The 26,793-nt window shown below is 44.8% G+C and overlaps 1 protein-coding gene across 1 annotated transcript; it reads left to right on the top strand.

The window, feature by feature from the left end:
- The first annotated feature begins 1,009 nt into the window (after positions 1-1,009).
- Positions 1,010-26,303, top strand: LOC116420230 (HAUS augmin-like complex subunit 7). Its single transcript, XM_031944581.1, has 8 exons — positions 1,010-1,064; positions 6,473-6,588; positions 12,282-12,349; positions 16,754-16,815; positions 19,198-19,292; positions 22,066-22,150; positions 22,297-22,362; positions 25,718-26,303. Exons 4-8 carry the CDS (start codon positions 16,762-16,764, stop codon positions 25,901-25,903), a joined length of 486 nt encoding a protein of 161 aa, XP_031800441.1. The 5' UTR covers positions 1,010-1,064; positions 6,473-6,588; positions 12,282-12,349; positions 16,754-16,761; the 3' UTR covers positions 25,904-26,303.
- Positions 26,304-26,793: the final 490 nt, after the last annotated feature.

Below are 26,793 nucleotides of genomic sequence, written 5' to 3'. Positions count from 1 at the left end.
CCCTTCTCTTCTCACAACGAGTCCCCCTCTTCTTGAGGGGGAGATCGGCCCCAGAGAGCCGCCCCAGCTTGGCGTCTAGCCTGAAGAGGGTAGTTATAAGGGAAAGGAGAAGTTCTCCTCAAACTTCCAGGAGGGACTGCTTGCTTCTGGTGGGGGAAGGAGAGTCTGGCAGGGCAGGGGGTATGGGAGGGAGGTTCTCCCCGGGATGGTGAGGAAGAAGGGGCCGAAATGGTACCCCCACATCCATCCAAGGGCGTTATTTGGACAAGACGACTTTTCTGGTTTAAATTGGGGTTGGGTGACCCCAAGTTCAGACTTTCCCTTCTTGCCCTCCCCGGGCTCCAGTCTCCCTCTTGCTAGAATGCTTTACACGAGCGTGTGCCGGGGTTGGGGTGGGGGATGGAGGGGGTTGTCCCTTGGACCTTCCCCACGTGCGGGTTGCTCAGCATTTCCTCCACCCCCCGCCCCTCGGAAGGTTTTCCCCCACCGCCTGTTTCCCCTCCCAACCCGCCACCCCTCCCGGGAGGGTGGCGAGTATCTTCCAAGTTCAGCCAAAGGAATGCGAGCGCAGGGGAAGGGAGAGAGGGACAGGGGAGCCGATAGGGACAGGGTGGGAAAGCGGCGGTGCGACCCCGTGACGTCACAGATCCGACCAGTGGGCGCCCCGGGGCGGACACTGTGATCTGTCGGCTCTGTTTGTTGTCCGTGCAGGGCAGTGGCGGCGTTGGGCGGTTTTGGGATAGGCAGGTCAGGAGTGGCCTGGGAAACGGGTGGGAAAAGGGGCCGAGGAGAACATTGGGGAAAAGGAGAGGGACGAGGGGGGGCCCAAGGGAGGGGGGAGGGCCGGAGGGGAACAAGACAGGGACGATGAATGGCAGGCGATCAGGGGATGGGGAGGAGAGGAAGAGGGAGGAGGGACAGGATTGGGAGGACAAGACCAGCGGGAAACCGGGGCTCGGAAAGGGTGGGTTCCAGGACCAACCCCTGACGTGGGGGCAAGAGGGGAGGGAGGGAAGGACTCCCATCTCTCTCTAGAGGCTCTTCGGGTGCTGGACAGGTTGAAGGTGCGGGGCGAAGGGGGCCGGGGAAGGCCGGGGGAGAGAATTTTTAGTGGGAAAGGGTGATGCCTGGGGTGTGGAGGCCGCCGGGTGGTGGCCAGGGTTGGGGGGGGGGGAAAACCCAAAGGGACGCTGGGGGGAAAGCCAAGGGGACCTGGGGGGGAAAAGCCAAAGAAGGACGGGGGGGGGGTAGGGAGGACCGGGTTTCTGGGATGGGGTGGGGAAGGGTCTCTCCCAGATCCCAGGGTCTTGCTAGAGGGTCAGGGAGGAACTGGGGGGGGAAGGGAGGAGGGGTTGGCAGCACGGTTTTGGAATGTTGGTCCCGGGGTAATCCCCTGGCGGCCCTCTCCCTAACCCCGTTCCTCCCCTCCTTTTTCGTCTCTTTCTCTTCTTTCCTCTTTCTTTCCCTTTTTATTCTTCCCCCCACTTTTTCTTCCTCTTTTATCCTTCCCTTCCTTATCCTTTTCCTTTTTCTTCCCACCCATTCCTTTTTCCTTTCCCCTTCCCTCCTTTCCTTCTTTCTTTTTCCTCCATTCCCGCTTTGTTCTTTCCCCATTTCCTCCTCCTTTTCCTTTTTCCATTTCCTTTTCCACCTTCCCTCCCCCCTCCTCCCCATTTTTCCCTCCTGCCTTTTTCTCCCTTCCTTTTCCTCCTTCCCCCTTTTCCTTTTTTTCCCTCTCTTTCCTTTTTCCTTTCCTTCCCCTCCTTCCTTCTCCTTTTTTCCCTCCCACCTTCCCAATTTTTTTCCCTCCCCCAGCCTTTTCCTCCTCCATTTTACCTTTTCCTCCATTTCCTTTCACCTTCCTCCCCTTCATTCTTTCCCTCCTGCCTTTTTCTCCCTTTTTTTCCCCTCCTTCCACCCTTTCCTTTTTCCACATCTCTATTCCTTTTTCCTTTCCCTTCCCCCTCCTTTCCTTCTCCTTTTTTTCCCTCCTCTCCCTTCCCAACTTTGTCCTTCCCTCCCCCCATGCCTTTTCCCTCCTCCATTTCACCCTTTTCCTCCATTTCTCTTTCCTACCTTCCCTCCCCCCCATTTATTCCCTCCTCCTTTCCTTCTCCCTTCCTCTTTTCCCTCCTTCCCCCCTTTTCCTTTTTTTCCCTCCCTTTCCTTTTCCTTTTTCCCCCTCCTTTTCCTTTCCTTTTTTCCTTCTCCTTCCCCTTTGCTCCCTCCCCCATTTTTGCCTCCTCCATTTTCCATTTTTTTATTTTCTTTTCCACCTTCCCCCCTCCTCATTCTATTCCCCTCCTCCTTTCCTCCCTTCCTCTTTTCCCTCCTTCCATCCTTTTCCTTTTTTCCACATCTCTGTTCCTTTTTCCTTTCCCTTCCCCTCCTTTCCTTCTCCTTTTTTTCCCTCCTCTACCTTCCCAACTTTGTCTTTCCCTCCCCCCTTTTGCCTCCTCCATTTCCCCTTTTCCATTTCTCTTTTACCTTCCCTCCCCTCCTCATTCTTTCCCTCCTGCCTTCCTTTCCTTCCTCCCTTCCCTCCTTATCCTTTTCCTTTTTCCCAATCTCTTTCCTTTTTTCCCCCTCCTTTCCTTCTCCTTTTTTTCCCTCCTCTACCTTCCCAACTTTGTCCTTCCCTCCCCCCATGCCTTTTCCTCCTCCATTTTACCCTTTTCCTCCATTTTCCTTTCCTACCTTCCCTCCCCTCTCATTCTTCCCTCCTCCTTCTCCCTTCCCTTTTCCTTCCATTTTTCCTTTCCCATCTCTGTTCCTTTCCCCCTCCCCCTTTTCCTTTCCTTTTTCCCCCTCCCACCTTCCCAACTTTGTCTTTCCCTCCCCCCCATGCCTTTTGCCTCCTCCATTTCACCATTTTCCTCCATTTCTCTTTCCTACCTTCCCTCCCCCTCCTCATTCTTTCCCCCCCCTTTCCTTCTCCTTCCTTTTTTCCCCCTTTCCATTTTCCTTTTTGCATCTTATTCCTTTTTCCTTTCCCTTCCCCTCCTTTCCTTCTCCTTTTTCCCTCCTCTACCTTCCCAACTTTGTCTTTCCCTCCCCCGCCTTTTGCCTCCTCCATTTTACCATTTTCCTCCATTTCTCTTTCCTACCTTCCCTCCCCCTCCTCATTCTATTCCCTCCTGCCTTTCCTTCTCCCTTCCTCTTTTCCCTCCTTCCATCCTTTTCCTTTTTTCCACATCTCTGTTCCTTTTTCCTTTCCCTTCCCCCTCCTTTCCTTCTCCTTTTTTCCCCTCCTCTACCTTCCCAACTTTGTCTTTCCCTCCCCCCCATGCCTTTTGCCTCCTCCATTTTACCATTTTCCTCCATTTCTCTTTCCTACCTTCCCTCCCCCTCCTCATTCTATTCCCTCCTGCCTTTCCTTCTCCCTTCCTCTTTTCCCTCCTTCCATCCTTTTCCTTTTTTCCACATCTCTATTCCTTTTTCCTTTCCCTTCCCCCTCCTTTCCTTCTCCTTTTTTCCCCTCCTCTACCTTCCCAACTTTGTCTTTCCCTCCCCCCCATGCCTTTTTCCTCCATTACCATTTTCCTCCATTTCTCTTTCCTACCTTCCCTCCCCCTCCTCATTCTATTCCCTCCTGCCTTTCCTTCTCCCTTCCTCTTTTCCCTCCTTCCATCCTTTTCCTTTTTTCCACATCTCTGTTCCTTTTTCCTTTCCCTTCCCCTCCTTTCCTTCTCCTTTCTTTTCCCTCCTCCACCTTCCCGACTTTGTCTTTCCCCCCCCCCTTTTCCTTCCAACCTTTTCCTCCATTTCTTTTCCCCCCCTCCCCCCTCCTTTCTTTCCCTCCGCCTTTCCTTCTCCCTTCCCTCCCCCTCTTCCACCCTTTTTTTTTCCCATCTCTATTCCCCTTTCCCTTCCCCTTTCCTTCCCCTTTCCCCTCCTCTACCTTCCCAACTTCGTCTTTCCCTCCCCCCACCCCCTCCTCCATTTTTTTTTCCTCATTTCTCTTTTACCTTCCCTCCCCCCTCATTTCTTTTCCCCGCCTTTTCCTTTCCTTCCTTTTTTTCCACCCTTTTCCTTTTTTCCACATCTCTATTCCTTTTTCCTTTCCCTTCCCCTCCTTTCCTTCTCCTTTCTTTTCCCTCCTCCACCTTCCCGACTTTGTCTTTCCCTCCCCCCCACGCCTTTTCCCTCCTCCATTTTACCATTTTCCTCCATTTCTCTTTCCTACCTTCCCTCCCCTCCCTTTCTTCCCTCTTTCCTTCTCCCTTCCTCTTTTCCCTCCTTCCATCCTTTTCCTTTTTTCCACATCTCTGTTTCCCTTTTTCCTTTCCTCCCTCCTTTCCTTCTCCTTTTTTCCCCTCCTCTACCTTCCCAACTTTGTCTTTCCCTCCCCCCCATGCCTTTTGCCTCCTCCATTTTACCATTTTCCTCCATTTTCTCTTTCCTCCTTCCTCCCCCCTCATTATTCCCTCCTGCCTTTCCTTCTCCCTTCCTCTTTTCCCTCCTTCCATCCTTTTCCTTTTTTCCACATCTCTGTTCCTTTTTCCTTTCCCTTCCCCCTCCTTTCCTTCTCCTTTTTTCCCCTCCTCTACCTTCCCAACTTTGTCTTTCCCTCCCCCCCATGCCTTTTGCCTCCTCCATTTCACCATTTTCCTCCATTTCTCTTTCCTACCTTCCCTCCCCCTCCTCATTCTATTCCCTCCTGCCTTTCCTTCTCCCTTCCTCTTTTCCCTCCCCTCCTTCCTTATTCTCTCCTTCCTCTCTCTCTTTTCCCTACCACCTTTCCCTTCCTCCCCCTTTCTGCCTTCCTTACCCCCTCTCTTTCATACTCCTTCCTTACTCCCAAGAATTCCTCTTCCCCTTCCTCTCCTTCATTCCTTCCCCATCTTTTCAGCCTCCTTTCCCCTCCCTTTTGTCCTCCCCTCCTCTTTATATTTTTCCTCCCTTTCTATATCCTCCTTCCTTTCTTTTCCTTCTTTTTTCCTCACCTCTTGCTCTTCCTCTTTCTCTTCCCATCTTTCCTACCTCCTCCTTCCCCCCTTTTTTTTAACCTCCTCTTTCCCCTTCTTCTGGCCTTTCCTTCCACTCCCCCTTCTTCCCTCTCCCTCTTCACTTCTCTCCTCCCTTCCATCCCCTTTCTCTTCCTTTCCATGTTTTCTACTCTTCCTCTCTGTCCTTCCCTTTTTTTCCTCTTTCCCAACTTTCCAACTTTCTCCTTCTCTACTCTTCCTCCTCCTTTCTTTCCCTCATTCCATCTTCTACCCTTTCCTTCTTCCATCCTCCTCCAGGGCCCCTCCCGTCCAAGGATTGATAAACCCACAGGCCTCCCCCTTGCTTCCCCAACCTAAATCCCACACCACAATGTACATTTTCAAGCCGTTTCTGTCCCATTGTTGTTGCTTTTGTTATGTCTTTCTAGCCTCCATAAACCCCAGTAACTCTGTAGTGCCTCAGTGATCAGATAGAGAGTAAATCTTAACCCGACCTTCCAGACACTCTACACTAATCACAAAAAAAAACACCTCTCCAGCCGCATCTTCCCCTGGATTCCCTTCACATACCCTGTACCCCACTGAAACTGGACCTCTTGGCTCACACTAGCATAGCTGTGCTTGTCTACCTCCTTTCCTTGCCTCACACTGCTCTCTCAGCCCCCACCAGTAATACCAACTCCCATTTTTGCGTGACTTTAGGATTTAGAAAATTTAAGGAATACTTAAACATCCTTCTAAGGCTCTTTCCAGGAAGTCTTCTCTGCTCAATGTGGGCAGAAATGAGCTCTTATTCCCCTAAACCCCCCCTTTTTTTTTTTTTTTACTGTGTATCATGTTTGACCTCGTTAGAGTCATATATGTTCATACTTAATTGTCTTGTGCTGAACTGTTTGTATTTTTTTTCTTTTTGTCCCCTTCCATATCTAGTGTGATGCCTCTCAAGTAAATAAGCAAATATATAGTTTATAAATAAATATAAATATATGACTATTTGTAAATATATATTTTATAAATAAACATATTTGTAAATATAAATTATGAATATTTATAAATATATATTTTATAAATAAATCTAAGCTATAAATAAGCATAAAATGAGCAAGGTAAATTTCAGTTAAAGACAAGTCCTTTAAATAGCTATGAGTATTGCACAGTGAAAATACTTTGTGATATGAAAATTGACTAAGAAGAATAAGGATGTTAAATTTGGTAAACCAAGAGATCATTGGTAGCCTTGGAGAAGGATGAGCCGAGTAGCTGAGTGAGGAGATCAGAAGTCAGACTACAAAGGATTTGGGATCTTGTGCAGAGCTGGATTTTCCAAGAAGCTTAGCTGAGAAGAGCTAGCTAGGGGATGAGAGCTCCCAGAGCTGGGTGAACCTGATGACTGCATGATAATTTGTTGGGGTTACTGTAAAAAAAAGGCTTTGGCCATAGGTGGGGGAGGAGGAGTCAGACTATTTCTTAAGACCTCTCCTAGTCCTTTTAACTACAGCTGATTTTTCTTTTTCCCAATTCAGATCATAAACTGCCCATTCCTGAAAGGTCTTTATAAGAGTAAACGGAAGACAGCCAAACAGTTCCTGTGTACTCCCTCAAACTACCGTTTGGATATTCTGGCTTGGTTATTTGCACGGTAATCCCCCTACCTTCTTCTCTGTGGCCTGAGCAGCTCTGCTTCTCAGACAGACGTGTTTATCATGTTTTCATGCAATCGTGCCCCTAGAAGGTGCCATATTGTGGCCCCAGATCAGCTTTACAAACCACTTGTTTCAGGCAGGCACATAATGGACACAGGTCATACTGACAAGCATTTTTTTTGTTTGTTTGTTTGCTTTTAAGTGTTTTATTTTGTTTGGGTTTTGGAAGCAATTGGGGTTAAATGACCTGCCCAGCCTCACGCAGCTAGAAAGTATTAAGTGTCTGAGGCTGGATTTGAATTCAGATTCTTCTGACTTCAGACCCAGTGCACCATCTAGGACGGACATTTGCTAAAGCCCTACTATACACAACACTGTTAGGCACCAGGGTTACAGACACAGAAAGGCAAAGCAGTTTAAAGAGCTTCTATTCTGTTTAAAGAGACAACAAGCTTATAGGAAGGTATATGCCAGATAAATATGAGATACTTTAGGATTCTAGGAACTAGAAGCTAGCCAGGAGGAGGCCTTGCCTAGGCTGAATAGGCAAGGAGCTGAGAGATATGGAAAAAGAAAATGTTTAGTACAAGGGAGACAGCTACTGCTGCACAAACCCAAGTGATGGGGAAATAGCAAAACCTCACTTTTTGGCTAGACTAGAGAGGGCAAAAAGAAAAGGGACAAATAATGAGCCTGAAAAGGTAGAAGGGGGTCTGGTTGTGAAGAACTTGTAAGCTAGACAGGTTTGATTTAATCTTCTGCACAACAGGAGGTCACTGAAATATACAGAAAATTATGGTTTTCCTGAGAATTTTAGATCTATTGGTTTTGTTTATGTGAAAAACAATTTTAAATATTAATGATCAAAATTGTCTGTTTTATTCTATCCATGCTGCGCCCCCAACTCTTTTCCTGTTGCTAGTTTGGAGTGGTTATTTCTTGTTTAATTTGTCGGTGATGTTTTCTTTTTTTTTTCTGAGAACTTTTTATTGTTTTATTTTTCTGGTTATAAATGTATATTTAATTGTTTATTAAATACACATTTCTTTATGCATCAAGTTGGGAGATAAAAATCAGAACAAAAGGGAAAACTGACAAGAGAAAAAACACAGAACAAAAAGAAAAAAAAAACCAGTGGGCATAACATGTGTTGATTACATCCATTCTCTCTCTGGATACAGATCACATTTTCTATTTAAAGTTTATTGTGATTGCCTTGGATCAGTGAACCATTGCGAACCAAGTCTTTCAAAGTTGATCTGTCTGTGATGTTTTCTAGCGGTTTTGTTTAAGGAGTCCATACCCTGGTATCTTGGGTCTGGAGGTTGATTTTACACTGTGGTACCATCTTCATTTTCTCCTGCATGTTCTGTATTCTCTGTGGTAATTTTCATTTTAATGGTTTCTATTCTGTAAAATGGTTGGTAATCTGGTACTCTTGGACCCATTTCCTCACATTTTTCATTGTTATTTCTCTCAAAATTCTTAACTTTTTTTTCCTCCAAATGAGGCTCCCAATCTTTCTTTGCTCCCCACCTCCTGCCTTCATACTAGGAAACCTCAACACTCCCTTAAACACCTTAACCGGCCAGCTGCTTAACTTCCTCCCCCTTCCCTGAGCTACTGCTGCACTCCAGCTCAGCCACACAGAAATAGTGATGTCTGGCCTTGCTATCACCACAAAGTCACTATCTCTGCGCATAATGCCTTTCTCTCACACAGACTGTTGACTTTCTACCTCTCCCGCTGCCTTCTCATGCCAAATCTTACTCTTTGTCCACAATGTGGTCTTTAGCCTTTCAGTTCCCTGCAGCTCTAATTACCCCTGTACTATTCTCCCCTTTCCCACCCTCTTGGTGAACCAGCTGAACTTTCCCTTCTCTTGAGTGTCTCTTGTCCTACTGCTCATGCATTGTCTTGGATCATTGCTACCATCCACCTTTGGTCATTTCCAACACACTGCTTAATGAAAGTGAAAAAAACTGAAACAGTTTTGACTGCTTTCACTGCAACTTTATGTTACACAATGTTAATTAAGTCCTCACGGCTGCTAAGCAGTTCTTCTCCACCTCATCAGCTCTCTATCTTGCTCTCCAAGCCTTCTCTTCCCTCCTCAAATTTCTCATGGCTTCCTCTCCTCCCACTCTCAATTGAGAACCTTGACTCACATGGAACTGAAAATATTGAGGCCCTTCACCAGGTTATCTTTTCTTTCATTCTCCTCATCTCATATCACTCAGGTGCCTTCTACCATTATCCCCTCCTTCCCTCCTGTCTCAAGTGAAAAGGTAACATCACTCCTTAATAAGGCTAACCTCTCTATCTTCAGAAGTGATCCCATTCTATTCTGTTTATTCTAAAAGATTTCCCCTCCGCCATTCTCATGCACTTTTTCTGTGTCCCGGCTCTTTCCCTACTGCCTAACAATATGCCCCTGTTTCTCTATCCTCAAAAAACTTTCACTTGCTCCTTTGATCCCTGCTAACTCTTATTTTATATCTCTTCTGCCCTTTGTGGTTAAACTGCTTGGGAAGGCCTTCTATTAGATGCTTCCACTTCCTTTCCTCTGGCTCTCTTATTAACTTGGACACTCCAAGGAGTATAAAAGCTGCAGAGAAATCAAGAGGGATGGGGGTTGAGAAAAGGCCACTGGACTTGGCGATTAGGAGGTCCTGAAGCAGTCTGGGAGGACAGGCTAATGGAATAATGAAGCTGGAAGCTGGAGTGTCCAAGTTAATACTCCTTGATTCCCTTTTCTCTCCAGGATTTCAAGACACCCCTCTTCCTGGTTCTCCTACTTTCCTTCAAGTTTCTGCTAAATTCCACCTTCTACAGGCAGTCTTTCCCAACCCCTCTTCATTCTCGTGCTTTTCCTCTGTTCTTTACTTCCTATTTATCTTGTTTATAGTTTGTTATGTATTTGTTGCCTTGGTGATTCTCTTTCCCCCACCCCAATTGGGTGATGAGTTTCTTGAAGGCAGGGATTGGCTTTTCTTTGTATCCCCAGTAAGTGCCTGGCACTTATAAAGTGCTTAAAGCTTATTGACTGACTGGGCTGTAGGGGAGATGGAGGTGTTAGGGCAGTAATTAGCTAAGAGAGCCTTCAAGGCTTTTTACAAGAAGAAAGTGAGAGGGATTAGGGCGGAAAGTTTTTGTTTGTTTGTTTAGAGAGGAGCTTCCAAATAAGAAGATTAGTAGATTTGCTCTGCCCAGACTGGAAACAGTGTTTTTAGCAGGAAAAGATGTCTGCTGACCAGAACTCTAAAGCCTTGGCAACATTTCAAAACCCCTCAAAACCTCTTTCCAATTCTAATTTAAAAAGAAATAAATAAAACCATTTTTACCAGCTTTTCCTATTCTAGGTTGTACTAGTCTCCAGAATGCACATTAAAGGAAACTAAGAGAGGCCTTTGCTCTATTGAGTTGATGCTTTCTGGGAAGAAATAAATGACCACTTGCCAGGATGTTTTAGGAAGGATTCTTTTGGGGTTGGTTGAACTAGGTGGCCACAGATTCCTCTGCCAACTCTCAGCTTCTGGGTCGCGGGGCAAGAAATGCCTAGCATGAGGAGGTGGCCGGGTGGCAGAATTGCCCACAGCAGAGATGTTGTGGCTCTGACAGGCTTTCGCCCCCCTCCAAATGTAGGAAATGGGATGTTTTTTTTTATAGCAAACTAAATCATAGAGTCCAGAAACTCTAACTGCATTTCTTAATGCGTTTTGTTTTGTAGAAAACAGTACAAAAATAAAGTACCATATATTAATCAAACTTTCCAAAATGTCAGGGTTCTAAAAGCCTTTCTCCCCTCCACTTCAAAATTCCCTGAGATTTTTTAATCATCTGCTGTGCAGAACTATTGTTTAGCCCCAGGATGGGAACCCTTCCTCAGTTAGGCAGGTGGCTAAGGGGACCTTCTGGAAGGGCAATAAGCCTTGCCACAGGAAGCAGAAGCTCTTGATCAGGGATCCCTGTTTTGTAAAGCAAGGGTCATATGGATTCCCTTCACCCCTTGATTTCCTTGTCATTTTAGAGACTGAGTAAAAGCTATCCACTAAAATAAACGTGAATTGTGTAGTTTCTCTAATAAGGTCATTTGGGTTTTTGCACACCATTTTAAGATGTTGAAGTAGTTTGTTTGTTTTTAGAAAACTTTAAAGCTAGCAGATTTTTGTGTATTCTTCTTTATGTTTTATGCCTTCTAATTAGGAATGTTTCCTTAGCACCTAAGATAAGTGTGCCCATTTTCTGAACAAAGTAGCATTAATAATATTGTAAATGACACAGGCTGCCTTTCCCTACTTGCCCCTCCCCAAATCAGGTTGAATGCTGGACTATATTAAGTAGCAGGTTGTACAACTGAGGCAGAAAAAAATTGTACATTTAATTAGCTTTCATCCCTCCAGACTTGGATGCTTGGGGCTGTTCTTTTGTGTATCAAGATCCATAAGTCATTTAGACGCACGGCTTTAGTACAAATACTATTTTACTACAAATACTATTTTAGTATTTAGTACAAATACTATTCGGTCACTTTGGCTGTTCCATATATCAGTTTTCCAAGTTCCACTTGGTTATGCTGGCTAGTCACTGGTAGAGCAGAAGATGCAGCAACATAGCCTTTGACAAATTTGTTTCCTCTTAGATCCTGTTTCTAGCAATGTAAAAGGAGGGTTTGGCCATAAAACTCTAAAGACCCATGTCTGATGGCTTATGATCTATGAACACCAAGGATATTCGGTGATATTCATGAAAAGCCGTTTAAGTGGCAAATTTATCCCCCTAATACAGTTGTTCAAATCAATCTTAAAGTTGAATCTTTTTTTTTTCTTTTAATTTTTGTTTATTTTTTTAAATAGCTTTTTATTTACAAGTTATATATGCATGGGTAATTTTACAGCATTGACTATTGCCAAACCTTTTGTTCCAGTTTTTCCCCTCCTTCCCCCACCCCTCCCCTCCATGGCAGGATGACCAGTAGATGTTAAATATATTAAAGTATAAATTAGATACACAATAAGTCTACATGACCAAACCGTTATTTTGCTGTACAAAAAGAATCGGACTCTGAAATATTGTACAATTAGTCTGTGAAGGAAATCCAAAATGCAGGCAGGCATTCAAGTTGAATCTTGACATTCTAAGCATAAGGAAAGCCAAGAAGCAAAGGACTTAATTAAGCTGGCTCCTTGCTTATGCTAATGCCTTATTTTAGGGACACCCAGCAATAAGTCAATGTCAGTTATATTCAGGAAAATTCATTGATTATAAATGGAGCACCAGGCAGTGGCCTGATGTGCCCCTTGCTTCAAATTGCACAGGTTTGAGTTTGCAAGTATAGGTGATCCCCACCTTGAAGATGCCATGGCTTTCAAGAGGGAAAAGGCCAACTGAATATGTATTGGCTACTTTGGTGAGAGATTTTGGGGCCATTGGTAGAACCATAGCAGGAAGGAATAAAAAGAGAGGGGAGATGTGACCCATAGAAAGGTGTCTGTCAAGCAACTTGAAACTCTAATTGCCATGTCCCTTTCCATGCCCTATTCTACCATCTGTTGCCCTTTCTTTTAAACTGGATAAGCTTACCTTCAAGATAAAGATTTGCTAGAAATCTTAGAAATATATAATAAGCATAGTTTCTTCTAAGCTTTAACACCATGTCACACTTACACTTTTTGTTCTTTCCCTTTAGACTGTATCCCCCATTTGAAGAATCATTTGAAACTTGGCAGGAATCTAATGCTGAAGAGAAAATAATAGGTACAACTTTATTATGTCAGTGGCTTTATTTGATCTTTTCTCAGTTCTTTAAAAATTATTTTGAATTTGACAAACATCAACAGAGGCGAATATTTCCTCATACAAAAGAGAACAGAAAATTGAGCATTGTGGGTGAAATCTCTATTATATACAGCTTGTTGAATTTCATTCATTTAAGTAGATGTTAAGAATTAACACCGTTGCTCCCAGTGCTTTCCTGCTTGTTTTTCTCTTCATCTGAACTTCTTTCTGCTCTCATTAATGTTTTTTTTACAAATGTTTCCTTAGCATTCTTTTCTTCCCTTGGGGGTGGGGGATGGAAGTGGTATCATTATCATTAGACCATTTTCCACAGAACGATTTCTCCTCTTGGCTTCCCCCATAAAGTCCTCCCATACAATAACAGGTATAGTTAAGCAAACCCCACATTGGCCATTTCAAAAAATGTATGTCACATTCTGCATCCGACTAGAGTCTGTCACCTCATTCTTGAGAGATAAGAATGGTGTTCCATTATCAGGTTTTAAGAATAATGATTGGGCATTGCATTGCCCACAAAACTGATCATTTCTGTAAAATAGATGGATATTTTAAAAATATAAAATGGTCACATTAACAAAGTAAGAATTAATGAATTTAATCCAATTCCTAAAAAAGAAACTGAACAAACCACGAAGGAACTCCGTAGATAAAAAGCACCAGGACCAGATGGACTGATTGGCAAATTCTAGTACATTCAAAGAATTGATTCTGGTAGTATAGAATTAGTTTACAAAAAGGCAAACTGTCAGGTCCCTTTTCTGAGGCAGATATAATCCTGATACATAGAAAGAAAAAGCAAGAGAAAGAATAATACTATTCTCTCTAATGCACTAAAAAGTAGGGAATAAAATATTACTGACAGCCCTCACCTGATAATAATAGTATTATAATAACATTATATATAATATGATTATTAAAATGATAACATTTACATATTACTTCAAAGTTTACAAATTAATTTACAAATATCAAATTCAAATTTTAATCCTCACTACTGTGGAGGTAAGTAGCACCATTATCCCAGTTTTACAGATGAGAAAACTGGGTCAGGTTAATTAAATAACTCGCTTAGTTCTTACACCAACGAGATCAATAAAATACCCCACCTCACCGTCCCTACAACAGCTTGGTTGTTAATAATATTTCATTTTTCTCAATTACATATAAAGAAAAATTTTAAGTCGTTGAAAAATTTTTTTGCTTTTGAAATTTTTCCTTTTCTCTACCTCATCTCTCCCCTCCCTGAAATGCTTAGCAATTTTATATAGCTTATAAATGTGCAATTGTGCAAAATATATTTCTATGTTAGTCATATTTTGAAAAAAGAAATAGACTCCCCCCCCAAAAAAATGGAAGAAATAAAGTGAAAAATAGTATGTTTCAATCCACATTCAAACTATTACTTCTTTCTTGAGAGTTGGATAACATTTTTTCATCATGAGTCCTTAAGAAGTGTCTCAGATCATTATATTTCTGAGAATAATTAAATCATTCACAGCTAATCATCATATAATATTGTGATTACTAAGTACAATATTCTCCTGGTTCTGGTTTTGCTCACTTCACTTTGCATCAGTGCTTGTAAATTTTCCCAGGGTTTTCTTTTTCCCCCTGAGGCAATTGAGGTTAAGTGATTTGCCCAGGGTCACACAGCTAGGAAGTGTTAAGTGTCTGAGATCACATTTGAACTCAGGTCTTCCTGACTTCAGGGCTGGTGCTCTATTCACTGTGTCACCTAGTTGCCCCCCCCCCCCCAGGTTTTTCTAAAATCAATTCCTACAAAAACTTATTAAAAATAATTATATACGATACCAGCTTGGATTTTTTGTAGAGTGAGGAAAATTGTAAGCATAATACATGACATAACAAAAACAATAAAATAACAAAATATATCAGTAGATGAAAGAAAAGTTTTCCACAAAATACAACACCCCTTTTTTTGTAAAAACAAAACAAAACATTAAAGGGCTTAGGAAAAAAACAGCCTTTCTTAATAAGATAAATAGTACTATCTAAATAAAAAGTTGGCATTATCAGTAATGGAGGAAACACTAAAGGCCTTTTCAATAAAATCAGGGGTAAAGCAGGGAAATCCATCATCACTACTGTTATTTGCTACAGCGTTTAAAATGCTAGCTGTAGCAAAAAGACAAGTTAAAAAGAAATTAAGGAAATAAACCTAAGGAAAGAAGACAAGAAATTATTGCTTCATTTGGCATTTCCCCTTGGAAAACTCCAAACTTGGCCAAAGCCTGCTTAGCAAGCAGACTTATTTAATTGCTCCCCTTGGTAGCTATACTTTCTTTCCATCGGAGCAACTCAAAAGTCTGTGAATGTTTACACAGCTTCTTAGAATTAGGCCTCGCATGAGAGGCTTGGAAAGGAGGACCTGCCAAAGCAGAGAATCCAAGAAGCAGACAAAGCCCACCTTCTTGGCTAGGCCAGGGTGAGGCTTCTGGGGAGACTTTTCTGGGTGTGGGCAAGGAAGAGTCAATCATGATCTGTCTCTTCTCGAGTGCAGTCTATGTGGGTCTGTGGCAAATATGTACCCTTGGGTCTGCATACAGATGTTACACGTGGTGTTCCCGAGAATCGACACCGGGGTCGAGGGCTCACAGAGATTGCTCTGTAACCTCCTGTCTGCGTTCAGTTTTTTGGCAGAAATCGTTCCTAGCTCAGTTAGGAACTTTAGGAAAATTTGAGCAAAGTCTCAGCCCCTTAAGACGGCGAATAACTTTTCCGTTTCCAAATGGATTGGAGGCTTCAGGCCGCATCCGAACCAGATGGAGTCAAAGAGGGAAAATTGTTTGTTGTCCCAATTTCGGCCCCGGCCAGCGCCAGGGCCGGTGAAGCCGATCGGGGCGCTGACTCGGTCTCTCCGTGTCACCCTCTTCACAGCCAGGCCCGGGGCAGAGCCGACGCTTAGAACAGCAGCGTCCCTGGCCGAGGTGACCAAAGGAGGGGTCCCCCGTGCCCAGCTCTCACTGTGCACGTGCCTAGGGCATGTGCTCAGAATTGGCTGGAGTCTAAATGATGATCGAGGAGGAGAGAACATGAATTGTTCTTTTTTCAGAAAAGCCATCCCCCTGTGTCCTTGTGGTCGTAGATCACACAGCGGAGAGTTAACCAGAAGGGCTAACGCTAAAGTCAGCCCCTCCCCCCCATTTTACAGAGACTGGGATTGCAGATCAGAGAGAGGAGTCGAGGGCCACGGTTTGGTGCCTAAATCCCTTCCTCCCCAGAAATCAGTGGGGCATCGGCTTGGCTCAGCCAGCTCTCTGATGTCCACGTTCTTTCCCCAATCCCCAGGCAGCTTCCCCTTCTCTGTTCTCTCTATTTTGGAGACAATGCAGAAAAAGTGGGGCTCTTTCCAGGGAGTTTGGCAATCTGGGACGGAACAGCCGCTCCCTCCTTTACCTCCCATTGGCCAGAGCGGACATGCCGTCACGTTGCCGTCGGGGTCGCACGCCCCCTCCCCCCCAGCACGCAGGCTCTCATTGTTGGGTTGGGAAGAGTTAGTGAGCCTACACAAGTGCGGGTGGTTCGGGTTCTTTTTGTTAGCGTCTGGGTGATGCCCTGGCATTTAGCTCCCTCCCTGGCACCGCCCCCTCCCGCCCCCCCCCAGAAAGCTGATGCTCCTCCACAGCTTCCTTTCCAGATGGTGCAACTGTGACCTTTGCACGCACAGAGAGCACACCTGCCTTTACTCAGCACCACGGCATCTTTGTCCCCACGGCTGGGAGGGCGCTCAGGGCCGACTGGTCCCGTTTGGGGCACGGGGCCCAGAGTGAGCGGACGACAGGTCCCGCGGGTCGTCTCAGAAGTGGGATCGGAACCCAGCTCTCGGCTCGGCGTTCTGGGCCAGGGAAGCTCTTTGCTTCCACTCGGGACCTTCTGAGGTGGCAGGAGCTCGCATGCTCTCACCTCCTCTAGATGAGGAGCCTCAGGCCAGGGAGGGAAGGAGATTGGCTTGAGCTCACACAGCAAATTGGGGGGTTAGTTAGGCCTGGGGTGAGGATTAGAATTCAGACCATAATCCACTCTGGTTTGGCTGCTTCCTCCCCAGGGTTTACTCTGTCAGGCTGGCCTGATGTTCTCCCTTTCCTGCTTTTCCCTGGAGTTACCTGAGCTCCCACTTGCTCGGGTCCTAATTCTGCTTCTGTCCTGCTTCCCAAACCCCTTCCTGTGCACTGAGCACAGCTGAGGTTCGGGGGGACAGGCTCTCGTGAGAATGGGGGGGGACCCAGCTGCTCGTGGCTGTCCTAGCGAGAGCCAGGGAGGCCTGATGCCCCAGGGCTGGCGCTGAGTGGTCTTCTCCCCCCTCCCTCAATGGCAATAACCGAATCCTTATCATCTTGGCAGACCTGACCATGCTTGGTCACGAACTGATGCTGTGCGGGCCGGACGATCACGATCTCATTCAGGTAAGAGAAAGCGCCCGGTCAGTCACAAATTCCTCCCTTCCCTCCTTTTTTACTGCCCTCTCTTCCCCCCTCCTTTCTTCTCTCTTCCCTCCCCCCCTCCTCCCTCCCTCCTTCTGTCTGTCCCTTCCTTTCTCCTTCCCTCCCCCCTCCCTCCCTCCCTCTCCCTTCCCTCCCTCCCTTCCTTCTTTCCTTCCTTCCTTTCTCCCTCCTTTCACCCCTTCCTTCCTTCCTTTTTCTCTCCCTCCCTCCCTATTGTACCCAGGGAACTGTGCTTAGAGCGGGGGTGGGGGGGGTGGGGGGGTGTTAGAGGTTAGATGAGGGAAAGGCCTTACTGTCTGGCAGTAGGGAGGTGCTTCTGGGCATTCACATACACCTCCCGTGCACACACTGCCCATACTTCAGGTCATTTTCAGAATCTCAGCATACATCAAGAGCTTCAGGGAACTGCCAAGCCCAGTTCTCCGAGTTTAGCAAGGGGAAAGTCAGTTCCCCCAAAGGCAGCATCAGTGATGGCTTCAGGGAGGAGGCGGCCTTGGCTTTGGCCTCTATGGCATGACCCGAGAAGCCCTTGGGACTGGTATGGGGGAATGGGAAGTGTCTGCCCGCTCTGGGAATGGGCGCAGCAGCGGGGCCAGAGTGGAGCATGTGCCCGAGGGAGACTCGTAGCAGCTGGTGACTGGGGAGGAAAGGCCACGGGTGGGGAATGTGCCACTGTCCCCCTCATGTCCCAAGTGAGGAAACAGGATGAGTGACAGCTCCCGGGATAAAACAAGGTGAAGGAGCAGGTTGAATGAGTTGGTAAGCTCAGCTTCCATATATTATGATCAGGAATTCTGTTCTTATTGGGCCACCTTGGAGTTAGTCAACTCCATTTTGTGCTAGGGGAGTGAAGCAGTTCATATGCAGAAATGTCGGCCATGTTTGTGGCTTTCTCCCAGGTCTTTGTCCTTCCTGCTCATACCCCTGAAAAGAAGCCCTGAGTCATCTATTTAAGCTCCCAAGAAAAGACCTTAAAAGTTATCTGAGCCATCTTCCTCATTTTGCAGATGAGGAAACTGAGGCAGACAATTTAAATGACTTTTTTCCAAGTTAATACAGATGGTAAATGGTAGATTGAGGATTCAAACCCAGCTCTTCTAACACCCCCTGGCCGCCCTTGGACATCCAGGTTGCTGCCAACAGACTTTGGTCTGCCTGATTTACTTTGACTCACTGAAAATCAGGTGGTGAATTGCTGGGATGCATTTCAGACACAATCCCATACCTCTCTTTGGAGGCTGAACTTAGAATGTGGGTGGGCCTAACCCCCCAGGTAGTAAGCAGCCTGACCAGAGACCCCTGGGAAGAGGGAATCTCTGAACCCCTAAAGCACCATGATTCCTGTTGGGTTCTCATGGCTAAGACATCTTTCCCTCAAGACTAAACTATGTTCTAGGCAACTTCTCAATCCATTACTCTGAGTTCTCTCCTCAGAAGACCAAGAAAAAGAAAAATCAGCTTCATTGTCTGTAATAGCCTGTCAGGTCCATGAAAACAACCCCCATGTTTCCTTTCATCCCTGTCCCATCAATTGTTGATTTTCACCTTTCCCCCAGGCCCCTTGCTGCACTGGCCATTTACTGGTGTATGTTCTCCAGCTGGTCACTGTCTGCAGGAGACTGGGATAACCACAACTCACCAGCGCATAGTCCAGCTTGGCCCTTCCAAGGACACAACGTGGAGCTCCCTCCAGCTCCTTGGCCCCGGCCACCATGACTGTTAATGCAACCCCAAACCACCTGAACTCTGCTCACAGGGCACATTCTTCAGGCACATGACCCCATCAGCCGCCAGATTCTTACCAGATAGACTAATGTTTAACTAGTTCTCCCCAATGTGAGACTTAGGAGATGGCTTTTTTTAAAAAAAAAATCAAGTCTTTGCACTGAATCCAATTAAATTTCATCTTAGAGTTAAAGCTAAATTCTAGCCAGCCAAGTTTTAGATTCTGGAATGGACTAGTGGCAGTGAGGATGCTCTGTCTGTCTTTGCTCCTAAGAAGCCTAGCTGTATTACTTTTGAAGACAGTTATCTTTTAATAGTCTTGTATGTTTCCAACTTCCAATTTCACTTGTCCAATAACTGCGGGTGAAGTGAGGCAGGTGTCGTTATTCCCAATTCTCAAAACAGGAAACCAAGGCCCCCAAAGCTAATGGGTCTTAAGGTTTCACAGAGTTTACAGATCTAGACCCAGGGTTCTCTGACTCCCCACCCAGAATTCTTTCCAGCACACCACAGAACACGAGGCAGTGAGTTTGGAGAATAAGAGATGGTGGGGAAAGCTGGGCCTCTTTGTGGTCTGATATTTGTTCAATAAAAGATGTTTGTGTTTTCTTTTTACAGGGCTGTACCCAGGGGAAGCGACAGCTTGGATTCATACATGAAGCAATCAATCGTATAGAAAGTTTGAGCTCTGAACTTAGTGACAAGTCTGCCAGGTAAAAAGTCAAGGGATGCTCTCCCAGGAGATCCTGGAGAGAACTGGTAGAGGGGGTGGGCGTGACGAGATCCACTTTACACCCTTTTATTTTGGTTCTGTTCTCTCAGGCTGAGATGTGTAGATTCGCACAGTTGGAAAGGATTGTAGAGGTCATACAATAAAACTTCCCACCCAATGCAGGAATCCAGGCCTGACTTAGAGGGCGACTCCCCTTCTGTCACATCAGGGCTTATAGGTGGTGAAACTACTTGAATAAACAGATACTTAGTGAGCAACAACTATGGGCCAAGCCCTGTGCTCTGGGGGAGACAAAGAACATGACTCCATGGCCCCTGGTTGGTTTCAAAGTTCATTGATAGAGAGAAAATATGTTCGTGAAAAATTAAGTAGCACTCTGGAAGGAGAGGAAAAAGGATAGAAGAGAAGGGAAAATAATGCCGGGCAATCTGGGATTGCTCCATGAAGGGCCTGGCCAGTGAAGCTCTTAGGGGCTTGGAGTTTGGAGGAAGGCTCTTGTCACTGAAGGGAAGGGTCAGGATGGTTTGGGGACCAATGGGAGCTGGATCTGAGAGGCTGGGGTTTTGAATGAAGGCATTTCCTCCATGAAACCCAGGGTTGTCCAAAGTTTGGGTCCAGCACTCAGATGAGGTTGAAGCCTGGTATGGGGAAGGGTGTGGTTCACAGTTACCCCACCTCTGACTCTGGGAAATTGCTTTTGAATTGGATTGGCCTCAGTGGAACATCATCAGGATTCCATTTGCAGAATGGACTTGAAATCTGTGACTTAATGAAGAAAAAGATGATGTTAACAAAATACTAAAATGTAAATATACCTCAGGAGATCAGAGACCCCACGTTGAACCCTTTCCCTCCAGTAGTAGAGCCCCATTCTGAAAAGAAGGAAAATGTTTCTGGAAAGTATGTGCTTGAGGGCCTAGAAGAGGAACCCCTATGGCTAGAGGCCTCAGGTGGCCTGCAGGTTCAGATGCTGTAATTGAGTCAGTGTTTTGCAGCAGACTCATCCTAAGGGATACTACAAGGAATGCTTGACTCTTTATAACAGATGACTTGGGGACACCCATTTAACTAAAAATTAAAACCACCTAACACAAGCTCCCTCTGGTCCCAGAAACAGGCCTGCCCAGTGAGAATAGCTGCCCCTGTAAAGAAGGGTGACCCGAGGTCCAATGGCTCAGGTTTGGGCCTTAGGCCACCGGTGCATTCCAAATCAGGGCCGTAGTGCGGAACATAAATCCCACGAGCTAAGATAGGCTGGTGAGGGGAAGAAGGCTGAGCAGGGGAGGAGTCGGGGGTAGGAGAGAACAGAGCTTTCCTTTCAGGGCTCTTGATAAAAATTCCACCCAGTCATGGGTGATTGAGAGACCTGGTACCTGCTCACTACTCTTAGTGTGAGCTCGGGCCAAGAAACCAGAGATAGCTGAGCCATCTCCCATCATCTTGATGTATATCTGGCCACTGCACCCAGATGGCTCTGGAGGGGAAGGTGAAGTGGGTGACCTTGCCTGGCCCGGCCTCTCTTAAGTCCAGCTCACTTGCATGTCACGGCATCTCCTCCCTGATGTCACGGTCCTCTTCAAGAACGAAGGGCAAGCGACAGCAGCAACAGCGATGACGGCTACAACTACCACCACCTCTGGTAGGCTGGGCCACTGTGCCAAGTGACAAGGCTCGATTTTTCTCTGGCCCGCCTCAGGCACATAGAAAAGGAGAGCCACCGTAATGCAGGTGACCGGCTTGTTTCATGTATCAGGATTTACAAAGGACATGTTCCTTTGGCGCTTTAAAGTAAGAGATGTGCAGGTTATTTGTACTTTTTAGATGGGAAAACTTGAGGGTGACATAGAGGGAAGAACTTGCTCAGGGTCACCGAGCCAGTAAAGTGGCGGGGCCAGTTCCCTCTTCACAATTCTCCAGCAAGGATTCCGGGGACCATCTGGCTGGAGTCACTGCCTGGTCCTCAGCTCTTTAGCAAGCAACAGCCACGTTTCTGGGGCCTAGTGCCCAGGAAGTGCTTCACAAGCACACAGGAAGTACTTGTGGATTGAATGGTTGGCCTCCTTCCACACCACATTTGGGAGCCATCTTCCTGGGCCTTGTGCCTTAAGGAGCCCTGCAGTTTAGACTGGCAGTGACTGACAGGGCCTAGGGAGAAGCTTTTGTGAGAGGGTGCCCCTTTCCAGAGCCCTAAGCTGCCCCTGCCCCCAGCCTAAGATTTTCCTACACACAGAGCATCCCTCAGCCCTGCCAAGCATCCTCTGTAGAGCATCCCTCAGGCTTCATGTTGCCCTTTGGGAGACGTAGGAAGGAACAAAGAGCTCTGTTGCTGCTTTGCTTCCCTCACCCTCCCATCCCCAACAGCACTGGTTTTGTGAACTCTTTCTGTCCCTTGCTTGATATTCTCGTGCTCCCTCCCCGGGGGCCTAATGCATTGCCCATGGTAGCATGGTGATTCCTCTTCCTACCCTGGAGAGCCCTTCAGAGAAGGGGGCCCTCCCAAGGTATCATTGTTTTGTGGCATGGATTCTGCTCCCGGGAAGATCTATTCCCCATCCTGTCCCGAGAAGGAGATCTGTTCCCCGTCCTGTCCCGAAAAGGAGATCTGTTCCCCATCCTGTCCCTAGAAAGTTTTCCTTCCCACCCCTGTGGCCCTTGTACCTGCCATCACTCTCACCTGACGTCTGCCACATCCCTGGCCCCATCTCTTTGTGGGGAGGGTTATGCTTAGGAAGCTGACTTGCTTCTCCTTCTAGGCCACAGAGGGCAAAGACCAAGGTGGAAGAGCTTTCTGAAAAACTGAATAAACTCACTGAAATGCTACAGGCACACAAGGAAGAGGTGAAAGAAGGAGGCGAGCACGGGGTCCTGAGTGCTCTGCCAAGTGCTTGCCCCCCCCCCCCGGGAATGTGGGATGGCAGGGATGAATTGGGAGAAGATGAGGGACTAGGATAATTGAATTTAACACTGCTGGCTGTCTCCTCAAGGTCCTCTGTCGTCAGGAGAGCACCAGTAGACTGTTTTCACCAAGTCCCCCCGGACTTCCCAAGCAGGTGAGTAACCCGGTTCTAGGGGAGTTATGGGTGGTTCCATAGAAGCTGGACGGCGCGATCCCTTTCAGATCTTGGGAGAGATTTCCACTCTTTAAACACTTCTTTGCGCCAGACATTGGGGACATAACGACAGTCAGTTCCTAGGAGCTTATGTTCTGCTGAAGGAACCCAGAGTTCCTCCAGCCATTGACCTGTATTGCTTGCCAACCCTGTGTGTTCCTTACTTGACTCCCTCTCCTATGGGGAAATGGGTTAGCTTGCCTCCCCAGCTTGAGTAAAAGGTCATCAAGGACAAGTATTATCTGGTGTTTGTCTTTGTAGCCTGGTGCCTTGTCCTCAGCTGCTGCATCAGGGTGTCCTTCTGTGGCCCCCACAGCACAACCCCAAGAGCCCAGGAAGTATTCAGTCAATACTTGTTGGTTCCACTGGAGCTTGCACGCATGGATTCATGCCCATTTGTTACACTGAGGGAGAAACTGAGGTACACGTGCTGCCCATTGTATCAGTGTGATCCAAGGCAGTGGGGGAGCCCCCAACAAGGTTCTTGGAAGCTCACAGAATGAAGGCCTTGATCTCTTGTGTCTGGTTTTGCAGTGTTCTTCCCACTGTGGGAAAATCTCCAGCCAAGGTAGTGGCACCTTATTTCCATCTGACTTTCTCTGATTCCCATCAGTTGGTCATAGTTTTCATAGACATTTATGCAAATGAGCTTCATGAGTTCTGTAATCGCCCAAACCCCAATATCCACCCTTGTGGTCCATTATTTCAATCTATAAATGAGACTCTGATGCTCTTCAACCAGGTAAGCCCCATGTGACCTCCCTCCTGGCCCATCCCTGATGAGCTTCAATCTGAACTTGGGCTTGTCATTAGGTCCTGTAGACAATAACCTCTGTAGGGTCAGCATGATGTTCTCAGGGCCAGGAGACTCCCCTCCCCTCCCCTTTTGTCCAGAGTATGTCCTAAATTAGAATCCCCCCCTTTTTAATATAAAATTGTATTTAGATATTTTGTTTACCATATCACTAGCATTTTTCCTAGTATCCCTCCATTTGCTCCTCTCCAAAAGTCATCTCATATTACAAATATTTTTGAAGAATTAAAAAGAGGAAGGGAGAAAAAGCAAAAGTGATCAATATATAGAAAAAAATTGCAAATATATTCAATGTAATCACATCGAGACCTCCCACCTCTGAAGCTTGCTGCTCATCTTTTTGCAGTCACCCTTCTTTTTTGTAATTTTGTAAAATTCACTTTTGATTGTTTTGTGTTGGATCTTTCTACTTCTGCTGTACAGTCATGTTTATTTTTTCTTGTATTTGTTTACTTCACCCTATCAAATCATGTAAACCTTTCCATGCTGCTCTCCATTCATCATATTCACCATTTCACAGTAATATTCTGTTATATTCATGCACCACAATTTGTTTAACCATTCCCCAATGCATGGTCCTTTTTTTTGTTTTCATTTCTTTGTTGCCACAAAAAAGTGCTGCTTTAAATATTTTGGCATGGTTTGGGATTTTCTTATCAATCATCTCATTGGTGGATATATCTAACATTGGAATCTTTTGATCAAAAATTAGGGATATTTTAGTCACTTTATTTGCATCATTTAATTGCTTTTCCAAAAGATCGTATTGATTCCCAGCTCCACCAACAATGCATTAGTGTGCCTACTGCCTTACTCTCTCCAACACTGACTCTTGCGATTTTCCATTATTTTTGCCAATTTGCAGGTTGTGAGGCTGTTGCACGTTGTACCTCAGTCTTTCTTTGATATATAGTTGTCTTACTGTTTCAATACATGAGACCTAAGTCTTTCAAAGTTGCTTGTGCATAAACTTTTAAATTGTATGTAATCAATACTATTTTACCTCCTGTGAGCTTCTCTGTCTCATGTGGGATCTTTGGCTTTTCATACACTAAGTCATATACATATTCATTTACTTCTGCTTAATATATACCTAACCTATGCTATTGGTCTATTTCTTATGTAGCACCAGATTATTTTGATGATTATGTCTTTATATAGTATAGTTTGTAATCTAGTATTGCTAGTCTTCCTACCTTCTCGCTTTTTTAAAAATTAATTTTTAAATTATTCAATTTAATTTAAATTCAATTTAAATTAATCAGATGAGCTGTGTTGTTTCTGACTAATTCTTTCGGTGGCTTCATTCATTATCATTGAATAAGTTAATTGAGATATACTTTTTATGATTTTTAAAAAGGTCCATTTTGGCCTATAGTTCATAAGGTTTTTAGCATAAATGAATGGTGATGTACTTTATTGGAAACTTTTTCTGTATCAGATTAAGCATGTGGTTTTACATGTTTTTGTTTTTAGTATGAATATCAACTGTTTTCTTCACGTTGCACCATCTTTGCATCCCTACTCTAAATCCAATTTGGTTATTTCATATGATTTCTTGAATTAACTTCTATTTGAGGAGATATTTTTAAATTTTGGCAGTTTTGAGAATAATTTATGTAGTATCATTGAACAATACTACATACTTTCAATGTAAAAAATACAAAGTTTGATGATGTTGTCATATGATTTTTAGAAGCTCGGCATAAACTTCCCACCTTTAACAAAACTGCATGTTTATGAATGGTTTGTCTTTTTTCATATAATTATTCATTGTTCTATGATTTGTTCTTTTCCTCACTAACATTTAATTCTTGTTTCCTTTGGGTCTAGAGTTTTTCTTTGTGCTCCCTGAACTGCTTCTTGTTTTTACTACGTTGTGGTCTATAAGATTTGTGATTTGTCTTGTTTCTTACCAAATGTAAAGTTTCCATGAAAACAGAAACTAAGACAGATGGCATCAAGCCCAAATAGAAACAGATCCTTGTGGACCATGTACTGATTTAGAAACCCACAATTAACATCATCTATTTTGTATTGTATTGTAATTTATTGTATTAAACATTTCTTAATTACATTTTAATCCACTTAAGGATGTACTGCTTATAGGCTGTTTGCAACCTGCAGGCTGTGAGTTTGATACCTCTGCTATAGTCTGTGGGAGTATGAACATCACAAAAGGACATGGGAGAGAAGAATATGGGAACCTGGGGAGAAAGGGGTAGGGGAAGAATAATAGGGGAGGTTTGTAACACACTGCAGATATTTGGGGCTTTCGTGGGAATCCACAAGTAAGGAAGATCCCCTCTTTTAGGGGGACTGAAACTGATGTGGAGTAGAGGAACAAAACCCTACTGTTAAGTGATGTATCGTGGATGATTAGTCCCAGTGGATAGATAAGATACAGGGAGGGCAGGGCAGGGCATTTTCAGAGTTGACATTCCCAGCATGAAGACATTTATTTCTGTGCTTTTTCCATAGGGCAAGAAAGCTGTAACTGAAGGGGTCGCTGCTTCTATGAATGTGAAACAGGAGAAAGCCTGTATGAGTGGAGGCGACTGCATGATGGCTTTGGGGAAGCAGCCTCTGCTTCTTAAACCACGGACAACCCAAACTAGGCGTCTGGGTGTCCCCTCCCTGGAAAGTGAATTAGGGACATTTCCATAATGGCCACGACTCAGCAATATATCTGGCCTACTATTCAGTCATAATAGAAAAAAATAAGAATAAATGATGATAAAAATTTATGTAGCACTTTAAGGTTTGCCGAGCACTTTGCCAGTTATATCTTGTTCAGTTCTCTTAACAATTCTTCAAGGACCAAACTGCTGATTCTTGGGAAAGTCTTATAGCAGTTAGATAAGGAAGGCTCTGGTGGTCCCACCTCAGAATGAAGAGTCTATCTTCTAGATCAAAGGGTACATGAGCAAGACTCGTACTCTATCTAAGCTTTCCATTTTCCATAGAAACTAGTACTATAGAAATGCTCATTTTTTTTATAAATTTGGCTCAGTTTCCTTTATATTACAGAAGTGACAACCTTATCAGAGAAACTTACTGTGAAAAATTTTCCCCAGATTCCTGCTTTTCTTTTAATTATGGTTTTGTTTCTGCAAAAAAACCTTTTAATTTCATACAATCAAAATTATCATTTTGCCACCACTTATCTTCTATTATTTGGATACAAATTCTTCCTTTATCCATAGATTTAACAGATAAGTTTTTCCATGTTCCTCTGATTTGCTTATAATATCATTTATGTCTAAACCATATATCATTTTGACTTTTATTTTTGTATATGGTGTGAGATGTTGGTCTTTGCCTAGTTTCTGCAAAACTACTTTCTGGTTTTTCCTGGCAGTTTCTGTCAGATCGTGGGTACTTGACCTAGTAGCTTGAATCTTTGTAGTTATCAAACATTAGGTTGTTATTGTCATTTACTATTGAGTATTGTTTACCTAATTTATTTTATGTTCTACCACATTATTTTTTATCTGGTACTAAATTGTTTCTATGATATAGCTTTGTAATAAAGTTTAAAGTTTGGTAATGTTAGG

The sequence above is a fragment of the Sarcophilus harrisii genome, chromosome X, assembly GCF_902635505.1.
Source record: "Sarcophilus harrisii chromosome X, mSarHar1.11, whole genome shotgun sequence".
In the NCBI taxonomy this organism is placed as follows: domain Eukaryota; kingdom Metazoa; phylum Chordata; class Mammalia; order Dasyuromorphia; family Dasyuridae; genus Sarcophilus; species Sarcophilus harrisii.
Note: the sequence above shows the minus strand (reverse complement) of the source record. Positions and strands in the feature narration are given on the sequence as shown.

What these genes read in the sequence shown, in the direction of transcription:
- LOC116420230 (XM_031944581.1), top strand. Translation starts at nt 16,762, where the DNA reads ATGCTTGGTCACGAACTGATGCTGTGCGGGCCGGACGATCACGATCTC. An exon ending in CTTAGTGACAAGTCTGCCAG is followed by an intron (nt 19,293 to 22,065) that starts GTAAAAAGTCAA and finishes TTCTCCTTCTAG; the next exon opens with GCCACAGAGGGCAAAGACCA. An exon ending in TACAGGCACACAAGGAAGAG is followed by an intron (nt 22,151 to 22,296) that starts GTGAAAGAAGGA and finishes TGTCTCCTCAAG; the next exon opens with GTCCTCTGTCGTCAGGAGAG.